Consider the following 26,453-nt stretch of genomic DNA (forward strand, 5'->3'; position numbering starts at 1 on the left):
TGGGGTTAGAATAAGGGTTGGAGTTGGGACAGGGTCTGACCTATAAGGCAAGGGGTAAAGGTTGGAGTGAAAGGATGAACATGTGGAGGTTTGGGGTATAGCCCCATAAAATCATCCCCACCGGGGACCCCGGACCACTGGGGATTTTGGTGTCCTTCTTGATTTTGGTGTGCTGGGACTACTGCCTCTTGTGGTGCCAACAGAGAGATGCAGGCCAACATTGTCGGGAGTAACGGAGTAAGGGAGGGAGGGAGGGAGTGATAACCCGACAAACTCTATACTAGCTGCGCAGCTGGCCAGCCACGCACAAAAAAGATATGTACAATATGAAAACAATATCTTTTACATTGCACACCATATATTTTTGTAATTTCCACCAATGTGTGCTGATTAGTAATTAGTAACAGATTTACACAGCTCAAGTTCAAGCTGGTGGCTATTTCTAACAATCGGACCAAATATTTAACACACTGGGCTAAACCAAAAAAAAGGCATGTTGTTAATCATTAAGACAGAACAATAATGGCGAGAAGGTTGCTTTTCTCATAGTGCAGCGACCGCTGAAAACCCTCATAATGAAATGTGGATGATTAACCACAGAAAGTCAATAAAAAGAAGGACGTACAGTATGTACAGTAAAAGAAGGACGTACAGTATGTACAGTAGCCTACGGTGTGTTCTTGAGGCATGTCTTGTAACATGCACTCTCTGTGCTTAGTGAGTAGACTAATGCTTGAAACTCTGCTGTATTTAGGGTGTGGTTGTTTGCGCCATTACAGACTGTCTCCGTGCTATGTGTGTTGGTAAAAACCAAACGTTCAGCCCATAGAATGTCTCTCCCGCAGGTAAAATGATTCACAATCCTGTTCCATGTCTTTGTCAGGCTGGCCGTGTGTAGCCTACGGGGTGTATCTCGTGTGTGTATAGGTATGGACAAGCGGGCAGGTGTGCTAGTGAGAGTCTGTTTCTGTGCAGTATAGCAGAAAGTAGCAGAAAGCGAGTGTAAATGTGTTGACGTGTGTCTGCGCGAGCCTCGTGTGTACGTAAACAACTATGTGTTCAACTGAGTCAGTAGGTAAACATTCTCGGGGGACGCTGGGCGTGTGCGCGCGTGATGACAGGCTTGAGGGAAACCACATGTGTGGCTGAGTGCCTATCTGCACAGGCCCTGGATAAGCACAGGTTGGCACCGTATAATCAGGCCGCGGGGAAAACAGCTCTTAGATAAGGAAGAGTGATCTGCTCAGGGAGGCGCCACGCCTCGCAGAGCTGACAGGGCATGAGAGGGAGGTCAGCACGGAGAGCCTCTCTCAACATGTGTCCAGCCTGAGCGTGTTCGTGTTCACAGTGTCTTTGCTCTTCACAGCTCTTCACAGCTCTTCACAGCTCCGGCCCTCTTGTGACTACGACAACATTGACATAACAGATCCTGGAGGCTATCTATGACTGGAAATGACCAAGAACGTTATGCTAACATTGATAAAACCAGGAGCCTGTATAAAATTCCTCCTCAGCGTTATCACGATATTGACACAGTGCTAATAAGTGTTAACACTGACCACAGACAGGCCGCATCGCTGCCCCAGACTAATGTTAGCCTTAGTACCGCTCATGACTATTACACGGTAACACTGTCCCATAAAATCCTCACCTCACCCTAACAGTTGACAGATATTAACAATCCCACCACAAAACATCACAGCACAGTTGCCACGTTAACATCCCTCAAACTACTTCCATAACTCTTAGACAATGTTATAACAATCAATCATAAACATTAGATGGAGACTGATTGATCTATCAACGTTAGATTTACCAGAGCAGTTTTTCTCCAGGATAGTAACACTTTGCTCTCCTTCTCCTCTCTCTGCTCACTCCTTTAGGTGTTTTTCCTTCCTTTTGACCACCTCATCCCTCTCTCTCTCCCTCCCTCCCTCCCTCTCTCTCCTCTAAATCCTCCCTCTATTCTTCAATTCAAGCCATGCTGGATATCAGGTTGCTCTGGGCTGCGATTTGGCCGTCTTACATTAGAGCCAGCTTTGTGTCGGCCATTTCTGTGTGCCTTGGGCTTGGAAAATAAACAGCATAATATTGATGGCTGTTCTGTTATTGATTTCTGTTTTGTTATGCACAGGCACCAGAGAAATAGAACAGTCTAAGGGAGAGTTCTTTGAATTCTTCCAAGGTTGTTGGAAGACTGATCACCAGAGCTGAACAAAATGTACAACAGATGTTTGAAGACATTTAAAGTGAGTCACTACTTTGAACAAGTTCCCAAATCTGCATGCATAACTACTGTATGACATAATATGAATGATGTAACATAAATGCAATGTAACAGATCAGATCAGTTCAAAACCTCCTACAAGAGAAGAGGTTTGTTAAGAACATTCCTCTCCACTGTGACTCTGGACACACCTCCAGTCTTCACTGTTCCTCTCACAAAGTGACTCCTCATGCCTCCATTGCCAGATGGCTTCTACTGTATCTCCCTCCCCTTATTCTTTGTAATTTCTGGCCCATAAAGCAAACGTGAGAAACAATGGAAGCGTGATGGGGTGCAGAGAGTGCATGAGTGGTCAGTTCTCAGTCGGTGAGTCAGTGTGAGTGAGTGACATGTAAATCTATGTGTGAGGTGGGGACTGAGGAGGTGCCTGGCGTGGTGTGTGTCGGCCATCGTATGTTTACATCTGTATGTATATGTGCATGTGTGTGCCTAGTAGGGGTGTAACAATATATCGTGCCACAATATATCGCGATACAGAAATGTCACAATACGTATCCTCAAGGTGAAAACAATATTGTGATATGTTTATTGTAAAGTTTAGTGGAGTAGAAATGTGGAGAAATTCACTATTGGTGTGAACAGCAGCGCTACTGCAACGCTTCACACCTGCCCTTAGTGTATCTTATCATATTGTTATCGTCAACCCGATATCGTGTATCGTATCGTGAGATTAGTGTATCGTTACACCCCTAGTGCCTAGTGTACTGTATGTCAATGTTTACCTGACAGAATGCTTGTGGATCAACCACCTGTACTGTAGGCGTAATAGAGAGATGCTACTGTATGTGCGTATAGGTGTGTGATCGTTCAGACTGTGCATTAGGCTTCACAAGACACACAACACATGTTTGGGTTCAGTCTCCATGGGCATGGCAACAAAGTCATCGAAACGAAAATCTGTGCAGTAGTCAGATCATGTTTTATAATTCATATATCTAGATATATGCCCCACATATCTGGAACAAACTTCCAGAAAACTGCAGGTTTGCTGCAACTCTTGGTTCTTTTAAAACAAGCCTGAAGACTTTTCTTTTTGCCACTGCTTTCTAAGAGGAGTTATGTTTATCTGTATACTGCACTGTAACTTTTATTCCTGTATTCTATTTATCCTGCTTTTTGTTTTAAGTGTCTATAATGTCTTGCATTTTGTTTTAATGCTTTAAATGTCTCATGTAGAGCACCATGAATTGCCCTGTGGCTGAAATGTGCTATACAAATAAACTTAAATAAACTAGATCCTCCCTATTTCTCCTACTTACTCTTTAATCTGCTTTTTTCCAGGTTCTAAGGTGTGTCCACCACGGACCTAAACAGTGAAATCGTTTAGTAAAATACGACAACATAAATGTGATAATCACTGACGCCACCATATATTGTAAAAGCATCCATTGCCAGCGGTGCTCTGTCTATAATAGTTTCATGACTGAAATAGGAATCAAATGGCTATTTTCCTCACGTGGCTCTGTTTATGAATGCATGATCTCACCCACACAGTTGCATGTGATCTCACTGACACACAGCAGTTGCATCCGACATCCACTTGTTGCTGTGCAGTCAATCCTGATGCCACTGGACTCAACTATCCAACGGTCAACATATATCCTCACAGTCCAGCTACTCCATCAATCAAGCAAGTACGCAGCCACCTGTAGTATTAGAAACACACACAAAGTTGTAGAATCGAACCTACTGAGAAATACACAAGGGATGATATTAAGCATGCTAGAAATGTACCTCTCTCACTCACTTTCTGTAGTGTCTTTGTCCTCTCTCTGTCCCCCTTTCCTTCCTGCGACATCTCCATCCCCCACGTACCGTCACCACCCCCCCCCCCCCTCCCCCCACCTCTCTATTGTCTCTCAGACTGTCTTCCTTTTCTCATTCGTATGGTAGAAGTGAATGAAGTCACTGGTGCTGCTTTTGAGTGTTTCTCCATGGGGCCTGTGGCTACAGAGCACTTTCTGCTTACATCTATGAGGTACACCGTTGAAGAATGTGGAAGGGATGTGGAAGTTGGGTTCAAATTACATACAGAGTCGCCTCTTCAGAGTGCTCAATGCACAGTGATCCAGAGCAGTGGGACGCCTGTGTCCAAGCGACTCAATGTTTTCGCAGGCTTGATGTGAGCTACCATCACGACCAACTTACCAACACTTTACTCATCTTTTCTCTAAAACCTTCACCGGCTTTCTGTCCCGACACTCTTCGTCCCCTTTCACACCTGATAGATCAGTAGCCTATCTCAGACCATTCGTAGTAGCCCACTTCTTTACGGATTTAATCTCTGACGATTTCTACTTCGAAGAACTCGTAGGTTTGAGTAGCACACTTACAATGTGAAATCCACCAGGTAGTATAATGATGATGGCTTAGTCTCGGGTAACCAGGGCTTGTACAGCAGGTACTCTAAATACACAAAGACATGGGCCCTTCACAAAACAGCTGAAGAGTTTCCTCCCTTCTCTGCTTCTCAGGGGAGATCCAGTCTTCTGGTGATTGAGCACGATCAACCCCCCTCTGGAGCCTCTTCAGCAGAGATAGCCAGACGGGCTTGAATTATTCCTGCTGGCTGGACTCCAAGCATTCACTAGGAAATCTCTTCAGGATGGTGATAGAAACAGATACACAACTAGCAGGGGAGGGAGTAAATATTGTATGAGCTGCCCCCCCCTCTCTCTCTCTTTCACACACACACACACACACACACACACACACACACACACACACACACTCTCTCTCTCTCTCTCACACACACACACACGCACACTCTCTCTCTCTCTCACTCACACACACACACACACACACACACACACACACACACACACACACACACACTATGGCTGTCGGCAACGTGTTATTAGTGTCAGAAGAACACACAACTTACAGCAACTCTTCAGGATGGTGAAATACCTTCTAAAGTATCTAAGTATCTAAGTACAGTTGAGAAAGGTGTTCTAGTAAGTTCTCCCAAGCCCTCCATTGCTAGGACCAAGCCTGTTTTTGAGTTTAACAACACTGAAAAATACCTTTTATTTTAATTTGTTAAGCATGAAAGTTGATGGTCCCTCTCAACATCGGTTAAATTAACATACAAAACCAAAGGTGACGAATTTGAGAGGAAATGTGTTCTCTATGGGTGACGTCTCAGAAGACGTGTAGCCTAATAAAGAAGGCATATGGAGCAATATAGTCAGATATGTTCTTGCAACATACGTAAATTAATTGTGCCTTCTGCAAGCACGTATATGAAACAAAAACGGTATTACGGTATGGGCGCTCCATGGGACTTGACTTCCCTATTTTCAAGTGTCATATACTTACCTGGACACAGGATTATTCAAGATTTACAAACACTTATTTGGATGAAAAAACGAAGCCTTACCCGACCAATTTTTCTCGAAGGAATTTGCAGTGGTAAAAAAAAAAAAGTAGGCTTAAGTTCAAGTTCCACTAACATCCACTTGACTGTTTCCAGTTTTTCGACAGCCGTTGAACAGTTGAAATAAAACACACAATTGTATAAAAAGTACATTCACACACAACAGGTAGGCGATCAGTCACTGGTCTGAACCACATCGTCATTCGTCACTCCCACTGCAGCTGTGGTCTGCACACGTGCCCGAACAGAAGTGTTTTGGTTGCAGCCAGAATACGTTTGTTCGCATTCTATAGTTTATCCTTTGGTCTGATCGATTATTTGTCACATATCAGTCCTATAATCCGTAAATGATACAATGAAAAAATACATAAAGAATCCCCATTTAATTAATATGAACATTCCACAATGCTGGTACATCTATATAAGCTACAGCTAGACAAAGGTAAATTAATGCTGTGAACATCTTTTATAGCGATGATTTTACCTTTGACGTCATCTTAATTTTGACCTCCTTTGTTCTATCTAAATATGACAATTACAAACTGATATGCAGGTCAACTCTGCATAAAACAGATAGTCTGTCCAGGGGTATAAGGAGGATATTACCCAGTAGTCTGTGCCTGTCTAAAACTGTCTTGGCCGTCTTAAGGTGTTTCGTTATGGTAGCCTATATGAAACAACTAAAAATATACGCAAATAGTGGGGCAAACGCAGACGCATCTGTAGTTTGCCAAGAAAGACACGCCATTACAGGAAGGTTCTTTATTTAAAATATGATTTGAAGCAATGCATCTCTCATGGCAACCTAAACATATACAGAAGTCTACATTGTATTACATATGAATGAATTACTGGTACATGTAAATTTGATTATCATTGTTATAAGGTAGAACAGCTGGAGAGAAAATAACTGTGCTTTAGTTGGAGTAAGAAGACTGACCACTAATGTATGTTCACAGTAAAATAAAATAAATAAGCTTAATGAGACAAAATGGGAAAAATATACAGTATTATCTTACAGACAATAAAGAGTCATTTCCATGCATCACATAGCTTGACTGAGTAATGCTTTGAGTGTTCAAGCAAAATGGTGATTTGTTGTGCGCCTTGTAAATTGGTCTTAGTTGTGCTTCAAAACATTAGTAAATCCTCATGCATGTACGATATGACCAGATCATTTAGGGATGCACAGATACTGGGATACCGTTTCTGAAGAAGTTAATCAGCCACACACAGTACACTATATGGACAAAAGTATTGGGACACCTACATGAGCTTTTATGACATCCCATTCTGAATTCATAGGCAGTAATATGGAGTTGGTCCCCCGTTTGCAGGTATAACAGCTTCCACTCTTCTGGAAAGGCTTTGTACAAGATTGTGTGTCTGTGTCAATTACTGCCCATTCAATCAGAAGAGCATTTGTGAGGTCAAACTCTGATATGATCTTCCTAAGAAGCTAAGAACACATGGAAGACCAGTAGTACTGTTATGAGGTCTGTATTTTAGTCCTCGAGAGAAAAAAACAGCATATTCTAGGTTTTTCCAATACCTTAGTTGTGCAATCACTTTTGCGCGTCCTCAAATCAGTAACTTTACGGTAATAGCAACGTTGTCACCCCAGCAATCAGTTGACCTTTACAACTGCAAAAGCGCCATAAAAAATGCACTAAACCACAGTACTGAGGTGAGCTCCAGGGACAAGTCATGCTTGGTGTCCTTCTGTCTCAACTCCTTGGGGCCCTTCCTTAGTCAATAAAAGCCCTGAACAGTATTTGCTCTCTGCCTTGAATTGCCGCCACCTTCAATGCACCCGAGGTACACTGCAATCATTGGTTTAAGAAGGAAAGTGTGTGGGAAACAGTATTATGGAAAGGGAGTCTCTTACGACATTGAAGACGAGACGTACTTTTCATTTCACTTCAATTCAAGCTCTCCTGCTGGCTAAAGGCGCCAGACTTCCTTCTGGTGTGCCCAGCGCTTGTGTCAGCCCGCGTCCTACCCGTTCTCCCCTCAAGGCCTAGTGGGGAAAGAGCAAATAGGCTTGGTTCACCGTGTGTGAACGAGAAGTGTAGTTTGGGTATTTCGTCTCCCCCTGGTGGCCAGGTCTATGAACTGCTGCTGTGTCTGCGGCGAATGAGGGTGGCTGGCTTGGTCTCCGTGTCCTCCTGGTCACTCTCACACTTTCTCTGAAGAAAAATAAAGGATGCAGTGGGTTAGATCTAATTGGCCGTAATTTATGGATGCTTTCGCAAAAATGAGTGTCTCACCGTCTTTATTGTTCTTTTATCTTTAACGAGACTTACCAAGTCCTCGTCCCCCAGCGCACTTGTCTTACATAGCAACGTCATTCGACTCAGATGGTTACACACCCATACCATGTTATAGGACATCTAAAGGGAGAAGAGAAAAATAGAGAGAATTCAACATGTATAGAGAGAGAAAGGATACATGAAATAGCCTGACTGACTCAGTAGTGCTTTGAGGGTTCAAACAAAATGGTGATTTGCTGTGCTCCCTATAACATTGGTCTTAGTTGTGCTTCAAAACACTACTAGAGAGAGGAGGACGAGAGTTGAAGTTGAATGTTTCAGCCGCTGCCATCTGGCAAACGCAACCTTGAGGCCTGGACCTGCAGGCTCCAGGATAGCTGTTTCCACCAGGCAACCAGGCTCTTGAACAATGAACACTAATGACCTGTTGCCTGCCTGCCTGTGACACAGACAGACACACTCAGACTGTGCACACACAAACACACACTAACACGCAAACAATGCACATCGCACTTTTCATGTGCCTACATTTTACACACACACCATGCTTTCACTTTTATTGTATAGCACTGTCCTATTGCATTACACTGTTCATTTTTTTATTATTATTTTGTAAATCATTATTCTGTTGTTGCTGCAAGAAGGAACCAGAAACAGCATTTTACTCCCTACTTGTATGAAAGACATAACAAGGACACTAACACAGAAATAAACTACATGGTGCTCAGAGAGCACAGACATCTGCCCCTGAATGCATTTTGTGGCTCTGTGCATGCCAAAATTGAATGGGCTCTAAATTGGCCCATGCTACACCTCTCCACAGAGTTTCATGAAAAGCAGTCTGGAAGTTTTTGCGTAATGCAAAAAATGAATGCAAAAAATGAATGGCGGTACATGGATGTCTGTATCTGGCCGGCTCTGTGGCGCCCCCCTCGGGCCATAGCCAGCGGGGGGCAGTGCCGTGCACTCCGGGCCCTCCCCCCACACACCCCAGTCCAAACCCTGTGTCTCTAGCGCCCCCACACAGGGAGCTGGCTTCGTTCCAAGTTTTGTTCTCATTTGTGGATCTGGTCCATGATTCATATGGGTTCTAAGGTGGCCCATGATGCACCCCTCCACCAATTTTCATTAAAATCGGTTTGGTAGTTTTTGTGTAATCATAGTCCCAAAAAATTGAATGGAGGTGAATGGTCTGACAGTCTGGCTGCGTTTAGGGGGGCCAGTGGACCCAAACCTTGATTCGTTGCCACTCCGAAATTTAAGAGGTTGTAAGTTGCCCCATGCAACGCACACACGCCACCGAAAATAAAATAACAGAGGAGGTAAATAGATTAAGGATCTGGTATATTTAAGAGGATTCATTGGACATTTTCCAGAATGTGTAATACTAAACATGACCAGCTGGTGGCACAACGGTCACAGAGATGACATTGAGCTCATTGCAACACAATGGTGCTGTACTTGAAACTGGAAAGATTTTATTCCAGTACTGTACATCCCTATTTGTTATCATACACATCTTTTTCTGGCACATGTGCAGTCTGTTAAACATGAAAGAGCAGTGCCCTGGCCCCCAGACATATACTTTCCATTTAGCCCTTATCCAGGGCGAAAAGGAGCAATTGGGAAGAAATGCTCCTAAACCTAAACGCTAGGCTAGCTCCTCACATCACATCTTGTTTCTCACATTACCCTTTTTCATTTCATTTGAACCGGTTGTCTGAATATCCAAATCTACACTCAAGTGTGTGCACTCCATGAAGCCAAATGACTAAGTGAAAGCAGCTGACTTGAGAGAAAAACAAACAAACAAAAACATTGTTCAATGAGAGACTCCACAAGGCCTTGCAGCGAGGGTAAAGAAACAGTTGACTGTATCCTCTGCTGTTAGTTTTTCTATCCTGTATCTCCCAAGGATAAAACATATCTTAGAATAACAAGGAGATCCACCACTGCAAAGAATAGTTGTTTTTCATATGTAAGCTGTGTTGTGGACATTTTACTCACTCTCCACTTCCTCTTGGCATTGAACCTTTTGAAGTTCTTCATGTTGATGGAGGAACGGTTTCTGTTGGCCAACTGTTTCCGTGTGAGAGGCTAAATCAGGAGAGGAGCTTAAATTAGACACAAACACATTGAGAAGTGCAGCATAAGTTGTGCATGTCAATACTCCACAATCAGGTTATGAGATTGCTGGGAGCCTGAACCACACCCCAATGTTTGCTGATAAGAGAGCCACTCTTTCCTGGTAAGGTCACAGTCAGGATCAACTATTTCCCCATGGTTCTTCTCAACTATGAATGTTGATTCTCACCTTGATCCACGGGTGAAGCAGACACTCCTCAGCTGTCATTCTCTCACTGCAGTGACAGACAGGGAGACAGACAGAGGGACAATAAGACAATTACACAAACTGAAAACAGGAAGTATCTACAGAGTCTGAGAGAGAGCAAGGACAGTTCTAATGCTGAATAAATTAACACAGACCTTCTTAAAAAAAAAAATGAAAACACTACAATTAAGACAATTAGCCAAACTCAGAGAGGTTCCGGAATGGATATTCACAAAAACACATCAGAGCAAAATGGCGAGTGACGGACGGACAGAAGGTCATCATAATAGGTCAATTACCCATGACCAATGCATTATTTACTTCTGATCTTTCACCAGCAGCTTCTGGATGAACTCTTTGGCCATGGCGCTGGTCGTGCTGAAATGGTGCTCGTTAAACTCGTACTCCATGGCTAGGATGTTCTTCAGTGTCTCCCCATCCGTATCTCCTTGGAAAGGGGACAAACCACTCAGCCTAAAGAAAAGGGGAGATGTTACAGATATTACAGACGTTCAGTGGGAATGTTAAGTATTACTATTTGTCCATATCAGTCAATTGACATTACACTGACATATGGTACTGTCATAAACATGGTGTCAATTCAAGAATTTCCCCTTAGTATCTGTCTGTCTGTCTATTGTTGTATAATTAAAAGTTGAAGTAGCTTTCACATGTATTAGCATAACTACACAGATGACCTTATGATTAAGCAATAACACATGAGGGGGTGCTTTATCGTGGATATTAGCACAGTTGTGCTGCAGCATGAGCATGACGAGAAGGGAGTGCCGTCGCTGGGGTCAGAGAAAGGGCATAGACTAGGCCAGAGGATAGAAGACTGAAGAATAGATAGAATAGAATACTTTATTGTCCCCTCAGGGAAATTTGTCTTGGACTCAAGACTAGGGCAGGGGATAGAAGAGTGAAGACTAGGGCAGGGGATAGAAGAGTGAAGACTAGGGCAGGGGATAGAAGAGTGAAGACTAGGGCAGGGGATAGAAGAGTGAAGACTAGGGCAGGGGATAGAAGAGTGAAGACTAGGGCAGGGGATAGAAGAGTGAAGACTAGGGCAGGGGTTAGAAGAGTGAGGACTAGGGCAGGGGTTAGAAGAGTGAGGACTAGGGCAGGGGATAGAAGAGTGAAGACTAGGGCAGGGGATAGAAGAGTGAAGACTAGGGCAGGGGATAGAAGAGTGAAGACTAGGGCAGGGGATAGAAGAGTGAAGACTAGGGCAGAGGATAGAAGAGTGAAGACTAGGGCAGAGGATAGAAGAGTGAAGACTAGGGCAGGGGATAGAAGAGTGAAGACTAGGGCAGGGGATAGAAGAGTGAAGACTAGGGCAGGGGATAGAAGAGTGAAGACTAGGGCAGGGGATAGATAGGAGAGCGCAGAATAAGGTGTAGGATACAACCGCAACGGCAAACTAGAAAGGGTGCTCAGAGAGCACACGCCTCCGCCCATGAATGCATTTTGTTGGTGTAACCGAGCTGAAATGGTTGAACACACTCCTCAGTATAAATATTGCCCACTTGCACCATAGAAGAGTGAGCTTTTCAGTGGCGTAACTGGTATTGATGTTTATGTCCATCAGAGTCTAGTACTCCAACAACTAGATGCACTGTACATGCATAGAAAGATAATGTTGTTTGCGAATATAGCAAATAAATAAAGCTGATATATATATATATATATAGCCTATATCTAAAGCTGAATTGACTCCTCATTCTAACGAAGAGCCAACGTTCTGAGAAGAAGAAAAAAGAACCTTGGTGAACCTAGCAGAAGACCTAAAGATACAGTGAAGAGAAATGGGCAGCCAAGTGTTGTTTTAATGTGTGTATCCCCCCAGTGATTCGGATCCCCTCCAAAATGTAATAGGTTCTAGGGTGGCCCATGCTACACCCCTCCACTGAGTTTCGTGAAAATCAGTTTGGAAAAAAAAGAACATCTTGGTCAGGATTTGAGCCCACGCCGGATCTCGACTCCAGATTGTCCAGCACCCTAAACCCTTGGCCACTGGGCAGTATGGTGAACCTAGCAGAGGACCTAAAGATACAGTGAAGAGAAATGGGCAGCCAAGTGTTGTTTTAATTTGTGTATTGTTGTGATTAATTTCTGATCAAGTATCTATATCCTGATCATCGTATTATAATCATGTCAATCAAAAAAGTGCTGATGTGGCAGGAGGGAAATGCTGGGAAAACAGTAGGAAAGCCAGGTGCACATCTTCATGTGTACGGAAATGTTCAAACATGAACACACACTGCACACCAGCTTTCAGATGATACCCTTATACACATCAATTGACTGCCAAAGTTTCAAGGTCTCAGATGAAACTCTCTTGTACGCCAGTTACAATGGACCCTTGGGACTAGTTAGCCCAGGCACAAAGTACATACTGGCATTTTCACGCTTATTAAAAAATACAGAAAAAATCTGGTTGAACCATGGTGTCCGAGGTATAAGAATCGAGCCAACTTAGGGGTGTGTTTTAAAAATAATGGAAAGCCATAAAACGTATATAAGGAGCTGCGTAAGACAGCAGGAGTGTGTCTTCTTAAGATCTCACCCGTTTGTTGCTATATTCTGCAGAATTAAGCAATAAAGCCTGTTGCATCTGCGTGTTTCCAGTGCCTCTTTGTTTGGACTTATATTACAAATATTTTGACTGCTGATTTTGACTGCTGATCAAGAACTTTGACCATTCATCCTCCAAAGATTAGTATAAAGACCCAACAGTATCCACCCAGTGATTTGGATCTGCGCCAAAACTGATTGGGTTCTCTTAATGGGTTTCCTCGTCGCCTCCAGCGGAGTTGACAAGGGGCCTATGGAAATGATCTAAGTTCACCTACATGCCTATAGGAAAAGAGGGGATGGGCATGAGATCATGTCTAGAGAAAGAACATGGGACTAAGTATTAATTAGCAGGAAACATAAATCAATAGCAAGGCTATAGATACAAAATAGGAGTAGAATATTGGAACTGACAGTGACGAGCAATAGGTATAGCTAATGTAAAGGGAAGGTGAGTTCATGTACTGTACAAGTATAAATCAAACTAATAATATGAGAATCTAACAATTGACAAGCATGCTTTTTGAAGTAATGGAAAGCGAAAGTAAAATGCTGGAGAGGGCTAAAGTTAGACACCATTATGTTTTCCTAATAAGATGAGCCATTAATCTGTAAGCAGCCACCTGTCACCAGGGGTGATAACATACATGCATAAAAGTGTAATTTCCGAGTAGTCCGTCAGTCTCCTACTGGACACTTGGCTGTATGTTATACCCTGTGTAATAAACAGTCTGTATATTATACCCTGTGTAATAAACAGTCTGTATGTTATACCCTGTGTAATAAACAGTCTGTATGTTATACCCTGTGTAATAAACAGTCTGTATGTTATACCCTGTGTAATAAACAGTCTATGTTGATTTTTACTGGACTCCGAAATGCTTCATTTGCTGAAGATAGTTTCCCAAGTATGGTTTAAGGTTAAATTCTCAACACTATCCACTCACAAGCCAGCTAACATTAAAAAGCACAATACATGTATGTGTGGCCATAGACATTAAGCCTATGGTCCCTTTTTATGACACAGTCATAACGATGCTATAGTGAAAGTTTTCCTTTTTTCAAACTACAACTTACAGTATGTAGGTGATCACTCCGATGCTCCTAGGGAAGAAACACACAGAGGAAAAACTTAATCATCTGGTTGTTCATCCCACCACCACCACCAACAACAACAACAACAATAATAATACGTTATTATTATTATTATTATTACTATTATTATTATTATTACATTTTTATTCATTTAGCAGATGATTTTATCCAAAGCAATAGCGTCCAGTTATAAGCTAGCGTTGGGGTTACAGTAAGTGCTTCATTCAAGGGCACAATGGTCGGCAATGATTGGTGGGAAATCACTTGTCAAGGCCGGCCCAGTCTTGAACCAGCGACTTTTCGGTCTCCGGGTGGACGCTCTAGCCAGAATGACGAATGCACGTCAAAACAAATGGCCCAAAGTAAAAGATGTGGCTTTTTATGCATGTCTTATTATATTGTGCCAACAATCAATGATCCATTAAATCCGTTAATCTGCCAACAGCTTCAGCAGGCCCGTAGCCAGCCTTGAGGAAGGGGGGGTCAACAGCTTCAGCAGGCCCGTAGCCAGCCTTGTGGAAGGGGGGGTCAACAGCTTCAGCAGGCCCGTAGCCAGCCTTGTGGAAGGGGGGGGGGGGGGTCGTTTTTATCAAAAAGCCGACCTTATCGCATTTTTCCAGAAGATCCCGCCGCTTGGGGGGGTTCGTTCGATCCACCCGACCCCCCCCCCTGGCTACAGACCTGTTCAGTCATAAGATACCACCAAACCAAAAACATGGAGAGACTACTGGGTCTGTCTGGAGGGCCGGAAGGCGTGCCCACACAGGCCTGCAGAAGCTCAAGGGGTAATTATGTGGTAATTGGAACATGGAAGTGACATTCTCAGAATGAATCCTATGTTATAACTTGTTAGAGAGAAGAGGCTATAGTTAGTCATTTTGCGATAGTTGTATATTATGGGTGTGGACCAGAGTAGCAGCTTGAGTGTGTGTGTCTGTGTGTGTTTGTTTATGTAACTGACTAATGTCTGACGGCATTGTTAGTGTCGGCATTGTTAGTGTCCTCTGTATTTCTATTTATGTGGACATAAATAAACAATTCAAAATGTGTGTGTGTGTAGGCTGAGGTGCAAACACTCACCACATGTCCACAGCCGAGCTCAGTGGTTCATAGTTGATTACTTCAGGGGCTGTGAGAAAGGCAGAGAGAGAGAAAGGGGGGTATTTAGCAGCATTGAAGAGAAACCTTGGAGCCTGAGGTAACATGTGGGCAGTAACACACCAGAGTCATCAAGCTCCAAAGTCTCCACTACAGTGGAATTGTATGTTGTGGTAGAATTATTATGCTCAATCAACATAGCATTATAAGACCCAAGGACAGGAGTTGCAACATGATGGGTTTGACACAGGAATACATAATGGGGAACTTATGAGGAAAAACTCAAACATAGAATATACAGATCTTAAAATCAAAATAATATACAGTTCTAAAGTCATGACATTGACGTGTACTCCACTTCAGGCTGTTCTAAGTGCCTACATGTCAGATGACTTTGAAATAACGTCCTTCGCCACCTCTAACAAGTGGCATTTTGCCAAAGTAAATCTGGTTCTGTGTAAATACGTCTGCATTCTAAACAGGATAGTCTGTCCAAGCTCTGTAACCATGCCAACCGTATAACTCGGACTGAATGTGTACTGCCACATTTTTGTTTGAGAACGGGTCGATATGAAGACTGACTTTGAAGTAGGGCTACACGATTATGACAAAAGTTAATCATTGTGATTATTTCCCCGATTACCTCCACTGCAGCGACAGCGCAGGGTGAGAGGTAATGTTTTTGGTGGCGTGTGTTTGTCTGTTAACAGGATTACGCAAAAACTACTGGACCGATCTTATGAAACCCGTGGAGAAGCATGGATTTATTACTCTACTTTCATAAAGGTCATCTTTACCTGCCTGAAAAATAAAATTGTCCATTCGGTCACTTAATTTAAACAACATGACTACCACTGTGGACTGAACAGAATCAAATATTTTGCCAAATCTGTCAGAGAATTTAACATTATGCAAATCATGCTTTTCATTAAACTCAGTGGAGGGGTGTAGCATGGGTCAATTTAGAACCCATTCAATGTTGGCGTTCACAGAGCCATGAAATGCATTCAGGGGCGGAGGTCTGTGCTCTGAGCACCATTTCTAGTATTGTAATTGCAATTATTAAGTGTGATTAATATTTCCCATTTTAAATTTAAAAAATGGTGTTGCCACCTTCATATAAAAACTTGAAATAGCGCTTTGCGGATGTATGCCTCCGGTGGTTATCATAGCTTATGGAAAACTCAATTATTCACATATTTACAATGAAAGTACACACACTTTTTATATGTGGGAATTAGGAGTGCCATGTTAATGAAAATCTACATATTATTGATCAGATATAAAATATTCAATATAATTTTGGCTTCAGCTATGTAGTATAGATCTACAAAAAATATGACACGGTGAGTCTCACATTACCCCACTGTGCATAGCGTTTGGATATCTACAGTATAGAAGCGCAGGGCACTCTGATTGGTGACAGATGCCATACAGGTCTATCTCTGATTGGTGGATCTAGGCGAAAGCAAAACCAACACTAGACGTCATATGGTGCATGAAAATGTACTAAAAAAATATGTATATAGATAATAAACTATATATCCATGGAATATTCCATGCGCCAAAAACACCTTTTGTGAGGTCACGGTGACCGTACGGACAACCCGGAAACATGCCATCCGACCACGACTGCGCCGGGCAGAGGCATAAAAACAGAACAAAAATTGGAGAAATATAGGCTTATGCGGCCTACTACCATCTGGCCATCAGTGAAAATGACTCGGCTGCACTCGGTGGGAACATATGTGATTGGTCAGACAGCATGAATGCCCACGATTCATTAATGTGCCCCCAGCACACTCAATGCAGAGGCTCAATTATTAATTTGCCTTTTGCGATTTGTTAATTACAGAGTGCATGATTAATTGTGCAGCCCTACTTTGAGGCAAAAGTCAATGCTTTTGCTTCATCGTGTACACATGCCACATTTATTAAAACAAAGCAACATATATGAATTTGTGGCTGAGAATAAAATGTCCATTTCCAAGAAACCCTCCAAACTACTTTCTGTTTGTCCTTGACAGTTGTCATTTCCTCAAACGAGGTCATGACATGGCACTCCCTGCACTAGGCTACCTTTACTGTCTCCATGGAAACCTTTGGACCAGGAAATCTTCCCACTTCTACAAAGAGCACAACAGGGACATGAACCAGAACAGATTAGTAGCTTAGTCACAGAAGCCCAATTCTATGGTCTATTAGGCCTTTTCAGTTTTTACGTTTTTAAATCTTTGAATTAAGTATTCAAAATATGTATTGTAGCATTAGTGCATACTTTCATTTATAAGGTGGTAGAGATAATTGACTATGTACTTATATCATACTCTGTACTGAAATTCTGTTAGTACTGTCTGTAGTATTATGTATTGGTATTAGGACACCGCATAAAGGTATTGTTAATGAAATTTCAGTCTCACCAATGTGTTAGCCCCACCATTTGTTATTTTCTGTTTTCCTACCTGACTGTTCTTCTTCAGTTTATTATTTTACAACTTGTGTGAACTAAAGTTCGTTCTCATAGAAAACTACCATTTGTTCCTGTGTGACATCACTTCCCTGTACGGTTCGTCCATTATTATTGCTTTGCTTTTATTGTTTTTATTGTGGTGTGTTTAATGTATTGCCTTTTATCTTGATATTTTTTATGGCTCGGCTACAATGAAAATGAGGGCTTGCCCTCAATTGTATCTCTGAGTACTAAATAAAGGTTATGAAATGAAATGGAAACATATAAAGGACTGTACTACTCACAAATGTACTGAGGGGTGCCGCTGTTGCTCTTGTACTCCTCCCCCGGGCTGAAGCGGTGGGCCAGTCCAAAGTCAACGATCTTGATGTCAGGGGCTGTGCCCAACTTTTTTGACAACATAATGTTTTCTGGCTGATTGATAAAAAAGGGAATAAAAACACTGAACATATGGTCACTCCCGACACGCTGGCCTGCGTGCCAGAAGAACAACATGTTCTGAACACACAGGTATCATAGCAAGGAGTTGAACTGGCAAGTGCTCATATGCTCATAATGCACAGTTCAGTAAGCGTGCCACATGAAAGATAGCCTAATGTTAATTATCCGTGTCAGCTATTCATCTTGCATGGTTTTGTTCTGCCACCGAGAGGGTTCCGCAGATGAATATACGAGCACGCTAACATGTCAAAATGCCCAATGCCCCGAATAAAATTGTCAATATGCCTCTAGCAACATGTCTTAAATTAGAAAGGTGAATTCAAAATCCAGATAAAGTAGGTCAATATGGTCACTGTTCCCTTCCCACAGCGATTCATTATAGTTACCTTCAGGTCAAAATGAACGATGTTTTTGCTGTGCATGTAGCCCACACCCTCCAGTATCTGCTTCATAAACTCAATAGCTTCATTCTCCATCAGGTTCTCCTTTTCAGCGATGAAGTCAAACAGCTCTCCTCCATTAATACTGAAACAGGGAAGAGGAATAGGAATAACCAAGGGAATTAGAAACGAAACGTTCTGCACCTGTCTGCATCTGAACTGAATTTCATGGTTCTTTCATTTCATCATATTTTGTCATGTCCTTGACTTGACCTGCATAGTGATCTATCCCATAGCATAGCACACCTGTCACATCCCACCAGTGTTGTTCATTCAGAACACACCTCTCTGCCTCCACGCACTCTCCTTTCCTCCACCCCTTGCCTGCCACTTATCCCCCTACCCCTTTACTGTACTTCTCACATCCCCTCTCTACTGCCCCACCAGGGCCCCTCTCTACTGCCCCACCAGGGCCCCTCTCTATTGCCCCACCAGGGCCCCTCTCTACTGCCCCACCAAGGCCCCTCTCTACTGCCCCACCAAGGCCCCTCTCTACTGCCCCACCAGGGCCCCTCTCTACTGCCCCACCAGGGCCCCTCTCTACTGCCCCACCAGGGCCCCTCTCTACTGCCCCACCAGGGCCCCTCTCTACTGCCCCACCAAGGCCCCTCTCTACTGCCCCACCAGGGCCCCTCTCTACTGCCCCACCAGGGCCCCTCTCTACTGCCCCACCAAGGCCCCTCTCTACTGCCCCACCAGGGCCCCTCTCTACTGCCCCACCAAGGCCCCTTTACTGCCCCACCAAGGCCCCTCTCTACTGCCCTACCAAGGCCCCTCTCTACTGCCCCACCAAGGCCCCTCTCTACTACCCCACCAGGGCCCCTCTCTACTGCCCCACCAGGGCCCCTCTCTACTGCCCCACCCCCCCTTCTTTCCACTCACAGCTCCAGGATGAGGACCACCTCTGCCCGGCTCTCAAACACGTCCCTCAGGGCCACGATGTTGGCGTGCTGCAGGTTCTGGAGGATCTCCACCTCCCTCTCCACGCTCTTCCTGTCCACACCCAGGCGGCTGCTGGCATTTTTACGGATCTTCAGGAACTTCCCGGCCCAGCGGGTTCCCGTGCCCCGCTCGTTCACTTCCCGCACCTGCCCAAAGTGGCCACTAGGGCGGTGATGGAAAGCAAGAGGAAATGTCAAATTGAATGTATGAATAATTTCCTGTTAATCCTTAAGTATTATAATTGACAACCTTACCTTCCAATTACTTCTCCGATCTCATAGAGATCCTCTACGTTTTCCGGTTTGAAGACCGCCATTCTGCTCTCCCTCCCTCTGGACACAGTCCTCGTTACTGAGAGTTCAAGTACTGTAGTGTTCTAATATACTAAGCTAAAAAAAAATAAAAATAAATCATTACATCAAGGTCCACAATGGAAATAAGTCGATGACTTTATTGTGTTAACCTTGACAATGTCTTTTTTAAGCTATTGATGTAAAAATCAAGAGTTTTTAAAATTTCTTGTCAAATAAACTAAACTAAAACTAAGCTGGGAATGTAATAAACTGGGAAAGGAAATTACAAAAGCACAACAGTTTGGTCCTTATGGAACTAGAATGACTCTAAACCTTCAAGAGCTGCACAAATCCATGGTTACACGAGCCTAAAAAGCACTCAGGCCGTGAAGAGCGACAGATGCTTGACATGTAAGTTCACACCCGATGCACGTATGCGTTTCAGACTTCAACAAGAGACGGTTCTTATGCACTTTTAATGAGGTGACGTCAGGTGTTGTCGTACTGAACTGTAGTTCCCTTGCGTCACTCTGCTGCCGTTGCTTGCGTAAAAGAGTTGAGAAACTCCAAACTTGCACCGTTACTCACCCACTAACCACAGTGTGAGAACAAGCTGATTAACATAACGTTCCAAACCCCCTCAGAGAACCTCCAGTCAAAATACATCAGCAACTGCTTCAGAGACCGCCTGTCTTGGCCTGGTTATGCGGTGTGACCATTTAGAAAATTATTGTGGAGGTTTCTAATGGGTTCTGAAAAGATTCCTGATGTTAATTGCAGTCAGCAATTTGCCATGTCGGCATTGAATCATCTCTCTAATGAGCCGGTACACAGAGGAGGTTTGACATAGAGAGAGTCAGACAGAGTGAAAGAGAGAAAAAAACCAGCATCATTAAGAGTACTGTAGTAGGAGGCTGATGGAGAGAGACCAAGAGAGACAGGTAGAAAGGCAGAGCAAAACATGGAAAAATATGTGGAGAGAGAGAAACGGTGGATAGTTCAAAAAGGCTAGTCGGCAATCACACCAAGTGGAAGATGGAGTGAGTGAGTGAGTCAGGAGGACAAACAAAGAATGAGAGTGACATATTAAAGGACGACTTGAGTATTAGAGATACGGGTATGGAAGATGGAGAGAATGGAAGTGGAAAGGATAAAGTTGGGATTAGGAATAGAGGAAGTAGATGAGGCCGTGCTTTTCCTGTTGCCGCACCCACATTGTGGAACTCCCTTCCCCTAAACATTCGTACAGCAAATACCCCTACGGCCTTCAAATCAGCTGAAAACATACAGTACTTCTTTTCTTTGGCATTTGGCATGTGCTTAGACACCTCTTTCTCACAGTTCACAGATTATGGGTTTTTGTTTGACTGTCATTGTTTGTTTGCATCTATGTGTGTGATATATTGTTGGTTTTTATTGATTGTTACTTTTTTGATTGCTATTGTAAAGCACTTTGGCAAACCTCTGGTTTTTAAATGCGCTATATAAATAAACTTGACATTGACATTGACATGGAGAGAGTGATGGTTGAACCAGTCAACATGAGTATCCTTGAATGTATACACTCACAGTTAATATTAGCTACACATAGGCCATACATCTTTGTTGAATCCTTATCCTTGTTGAATTATAACTTTCGTTTTCATTTTGCCTATTTGCATCCCTATCATCCTCTGCTTGTACACTACCCCACTCCTTGAGTTACCAGGCCAGGTCCAGCCTGGCTTATGTGCGTGGCTGGCTTGTTTCTGTTCAGGACTGGTAAGACGGAAGCTAGTCATGCCACTGAAATAGCTGTGAATTGAAATGACATGAAATAATGTCTGATAAATTAAGATAAGTCTTGTCACCTGGACACATCAGTTCCAAAGCTTCCAATGCTAATCCAGCACAATAAGAGCGGGATAATCAGTTAGCTCATGAGCTCACAACAACTAGCAGCAGCTTCCATAACATTAATGGTAGCGGTCAGTGGCTAAAGCAGTTACACTGATGATTCCTGTAACGTTAGCTATTTTGCTGGAATTGGTTCAACTTCTGTTTCTGGACAAAGGTAAGGGATAAAACATTGGAGTGAAAGGATGAACGTGTGGAGGTTTGGGGTATAATCCCATGAAGTCATCCCCACCGGGGCCTTGAACCCCCGTCTCCCGGGTGGGAGTCCAATGCTTTCACCGCTACTCTACTTCACAAGGGTTGCAAAATTCTGGGAATATTCAAAGTTGGAAACTTTCCATGGGAATTTATGGAAATTAACGGGAATAAACTGGGAATTTTGGGGTTATTTATATGTACTGTATTTATCTTGTCATAAACAGACATAAATATAAACATTTTTCTTTGTTATAAGCAGATATGCAGGCAAACATTTCTAATACAAATTTTAAAAATGACATTTTTTGCTTGATCTATTTGTGAGTAGAACTTTAATGGATTCTACAGCCCTCTTACTGTGCAGGATGCTAGGAATTAGCTGTGCATGTGATGGAAGAATACACTCCATGTGATGGATGAATGCCCAGTACAGGGTTGAAATTCAACTAAATTTGCATTAAATCAACGAAGATCATGCTGCAAGATCTATATTTGCATTTTATGTTTTTCTCCAGCTAGGCTACATTTAAGTTCCCTATTATAGGGGTCTGCGGTGGTGTAGCGGTCTAATGAATTGGACACCGCTGCCCGAGGGTGGTTAAGTTTATTCTTGGCTTGAGACAACAGCAACCCTGTCTGTGTTGGAATTACGGTTGTGAGCTGAGAGAGTCAAGGAGTTGTCTCTCCCTTTCACATTGCCGACTGGCCGGGTTGTGTGACGAATCCTCAACAGTTAGTAGGAGATAACTGGACAATAGGTCAGGGTAAATTGGCTACCAAATTGAATGAAAATGGGATAAAACCCTAAAATAAGTATTTTATATAAAATTAAATACAAAATTGTTGAAAAAAACGTTTTTTTCAAAAAAAAAAATCAACAAGGTCAACATTTCCAACATTCCTGAGCTTAATTTTCCATGGAACTTACCGGAAATGTACCAGAAATGTTCTACCTCTTTGCAACCCTACTTGTGCAGTGGAGAATGGCGGGTTGGTTTTAGTGTCCTTCTTCCAGTCCCTAGTGTATTATGTCTACTGCACAAGACACCGAAACCAACTTGTGCATTGGACTCCCACCCAGGAGACCGGGGTTGAAGACCTGGTGGGGATGACTTAATGGAACTATACCCCAAACCTCCACACGTCCATCCTTTCACTCCAACCTTTTCCCAGATAGCACATAGATATTGGTCCTCCATCGGAATCAGAGCGACAATCCTGTAGTGTGTCTACAGGGGCACCGTTGTTAAACAGCTGGAGAAAATCTGCTGGTGAGTCGGTAGTTGTCGCCAAGCGGAATTCCACTCGCATTCACACGCGCTGACGCCCTGCTGACGCCCTGCTGCTGCCCTGTCGCTTTTCTGATGGGAAAACGCTCTCTGTTCGGGACCTCTGTTGGGATACCGTCGGAATTCCGCTTGCATGGCACGCCCTCCCCTGTCCTTTTTCCCATGGTGGAACTCGGTTGGGATACCGTCAAAATTCCGCTTGCAATCATCACTGGAGGGTAGTCTTGAACAACCTAGTCACTGACGACAAGCTCAACACGATGCCCCGGACAGGACAGGTAAATTCTGGTTCAAAAGTCATCCCCACCGGGACCTTGAACCCTGATCTCCCACATGGGAGTCCATTACTTTCACTGCTACTCTAATTGTGCAGTGGAGATCAACAGGTTTATTTTGGTTTATTTTTGTGTGCTGGGACTACAGCCTCTTGTGGTGCCAACAGAGAAATGTAGGTCAACATTCAATGGAAAGAGGGAGGGAGGGAGGGAGGGAGTGATAAACAGACAACCACTATCCTAGGTGCGCTGGCTTACAGCCATGCACAAAAACAACATGGTTCTGTGGCCATGGTGTGTTATACTCTGTGTATCTGGAGTGTTTGAGTGTATCACAACATCCATGTCTTTTTTGTTTGTCCTTGTAAGATAAAGTATGTTTCCCAGATGTTGATTCCAATTCAATCCCCTCCCTGCTTCTCTTTGGACATTCTCCAACTCTCTACTCAAAGCCCACTCAATGCTTCCCACCCAAATACCAGGAAGTCAACACAGGACAGCATCCTATTCAACAGCCTGGGTCTTTCCAACTCCATACTACAGCTTCCCCAAATGAGGCTAAGTGAAACAAAAGCTGCTGTATATGACTGGCTCTCTGGCTCAGTGTTGATAAATGCCTAAGTGAGAGCTTGATCTTCAACATGGGCCAAAACATGACTTATCTAGGCACTCCATTCTGAAAACTGACTATGAACAAGAGGGATTTTGTTTACACAAAATGCACAATGAGGTGAATATGACATTTGAGTGTTTGAGACCCAGAGAGAATACATTCTGTTTCATGCAGAAGAAAACAAACTTAAGCACATTTTTCACAATAGTAATAAGAAATTAGTCATAGCAATAGAAAGAGTTTTACCTACTTTAAGATTTTTTCTCTGATGGACAAAAAAACGACTGAGTACCATTCTCTGGCAGATCACTGAAGTCCTGTGGACATAGGAGAAGAGGAATCTTGTGTCACTCCATGTAGGCTGCCACAATAAGACAACTCCAAATAACCTAATTCGTATAGCAATATTGCCTGCAGACAATCTGTCACCAATCATTCAGGTTTTCCCATTCAGCATGTTTCAGGAAACAAGAGAGAGAAACCATACAGGTCAAAAAGGAAAAATACAGAACGTGATTAATGTCAATTCAGAAATGTCACCCACACATTTGACCCATGAAGGCTAAAAACACAAGTTGAAAAACAGACGCTAGACTTGATTGACCAGGTTTTCTAGAGTAGTAACCATTTTTGAATATGCCAAATACTGTAACGCCCCTCAACCACAAAATGTAGCCTACGAGTTCAGCTCATTTAAATCATAATCTATTTGCAAATTAACCCACGACAGACGTGACAGGCATAACTTTGTACTGGTTGAACATGCAAACGGCATTGGAAATATTTTAGATCAACTGAAAGGATAGGATGATGTAGCTTTGTTAGACTACAAAGTTGCGAAATGTCTCTCTGGAAAGGTTTATTAGTAGGCTAGCCTACTGCAAAACAGGAAAATGACAATATGGAAAATAAAAATATCACTACAACGATGTTCAGTCAACACTCACCGAAACATTGATCAACAACCGCCTTCCGTCATTTCTATTACCGTTATAGTGAGGTTGCTCTCTGTCGTGGTGGTCCCTTACGCAGTAAACTGTCCCATTTGAACAGCCTTAAAACTTTCGACAGGGTCTTCATGGAATGCGGAAAGGTGTTTTCTCCTCTCCTCCCTAGTTTCCGCGTGCTGGTGGGAGCGAGGTGCAGCAGTAGGCTATAGGCTCCCCTTTCACTCACCACCTGGCGTGCAACCCGATAGCTTCATCGTTCAGCTATGACAAAAACATGAAGTACTACAGGAAACGATAGGAGGAAACGGTAGGCATTATTTGGTCAAAGTCGATAGCCTTCAAATACCCACCCACGCACGCACACACACACGGGCTGATGTCATCAACTATCAGCAATCCAGCCCATATGATAGGCTATTATATTGCACATCGGTGATTGAACAAGCACGGCTACAATCGATAACCTGGATATTTTCAATCCAGCATCTAGGCTATCCCTAAACTAGTTGACATTGGGCATGATGGGTGATTGCGGATGGGAACGCTGGTGTTATCAAGCAGCCCGTGCAGGGAGCTCAAATCAGCTCGGATCAACTCACGATCCTGCATGCGCGCGTCATCCTACAAACAGCCGGCATCTCGACACATAGGCTACCACACGCACACACACACACACACACACACACACACACACACACACACACACACACACACACACACACACACACACACACACACACACACACACACACAATACACTACCCTATCAGCAGCAGGACATGCAATTTGAATAGCAACAATTACCTGCTTTAAGTCCTTTCTCTGAATTTATCTGGTAGGCTATAGCCAGATCGTTTTGGTTTGTTTGTTTTTGCATTGCAACGTCGCAATGCACATTCTAGTCTACTTCCTAACCTATTATAAAGATGTATCATTCATTTTAGCTTTAGTTGTTCATCAAATAGGCAACGCACCAAAACGCAGAAAACCACAGTAACCGCTCACCTGCTGTCGAAACTGTCCGCCTGACTGATCAATGGGACGTCACGATTCATTCTTGTCCAGACATTGTCCGTGCGCGGTTTTTTCAAAATGTAAAAGCGCTAATGAACATCGACTATCTTATATGCAGCACAAACGTTAAGATAGCCTACTGCATGGAATGCTGCACTGTCTGTAGGCTAGGCCTACTGAACAATTGCCACATGTAGTGACATGTGATAATAAAACAATGGTCACTACCAGATAATGGCCACAGTTCCCATTAAGTGATTAGTCTGTATCATATTATCAAGCATTGCATCACATCGTGGTCCTATCGTCACCGAATAAATGATGCGCTTCAAAAAAAGATGATAGATGAGTTTGGTGCGCCACCGAGTGGGCTTAATTTGACAGTGCAGTTGAAGCCTACGGTCAATGAGGGACGGGGGTGCGGTGCAAGCAAAAAATAAATGACAACGACTCAAGTGACAATAAGACCACATATCAAGAAGACAGATATAATACTTGATATTATTCAAGTTCATCCGAGTGTCGAGTGACCAAACTGTCATTGATTTTTGCTCATGGAATCAACAGCAGTGCTGGATTACTGTTAACTAA

At 43.2% G+C, this 26,453-nt stretch overlaps 1 protein-coding gene across 1 annotated transcript; it reads right to left on the minus strand.

Annotated features, from left to right (window-relative positions):
• Positions 1-7,759: 7,759 nt before the first annotated feature.
• Positions 7,760-24,899, minus strand: LOC311323078 (death-associated protein kinase 2). Its single transcript, XM_084455222.1, has 13 exons — positions 24,846-24,899; positions 24,149-24,215; positions 19,589-19,723; positions 19,275-19,496; positions 18,339-18,477; positions 17,796-17,925; positions 15,024-15,072; positions 13,926-13,952; positions 10,593-10,745; positions 10,254-10,299; positions 9,947-10,036; positions 7,973-8,059; positions 7,760-7,855 (listed from the first exon to the last, which is right to left on the minus strand). The coding sequence occupies exons 3-13, from the start codon at positions 19,648-19,650 to the stop codon at positions 7,775-7,777; spliced, it is 1,086 nt and encodes a 361-aa protein (XP_084311348.1). The 5' UTR covers positions 19,651-19,723; positions 24,149-24,215; positions 24,846-24,899; the 3' UTR covers positions 7,760-7,774.
• Between the last annotated feature and the right edge of the window lie 1,554 nt (positions 24,900-26,453).

This window comes from Borostomias antarcticus, assembly GCF_949987555.1.
Source record: "Borostomias antarcticus genome assembly, chromosome: 21".
Classification (NCBI taxonomy): Eukaryota; Metazoa; Chordata; class Actinopteri; order Stomiiformes; family Stomiidae; genus Borostomias; species Borostomias antarcticus.

What these genes read in the sequence shown, in the direction of transcription:
- LOC311323078 (XM_084455222.1), bottom strand. Translation starts at nt 19,650, where the DNA reads ATGGCGGTCTTCAAACCGGAAAACGTAGAGGATCTCTATGAGATCGGA. An exon ending in GTGGTCCTCATCCTGGAGCT is followed by an intron (nt 18,478 to 19,274) that starts GTGAGTGGAAAG and finishes TCCCTGTTTCAG; the next exon opens with TATTAATGGAGGAGAGCTGT. An exon ending in GGAGTGATCACCTACATACT is followed by an intron (nt 10,746 to 13,925) that starts GTAAGTTGTAGT and finishes CCTTTTCTTTAG; the next exon opens with GCTGAGTGGTTTGTCCCCTT.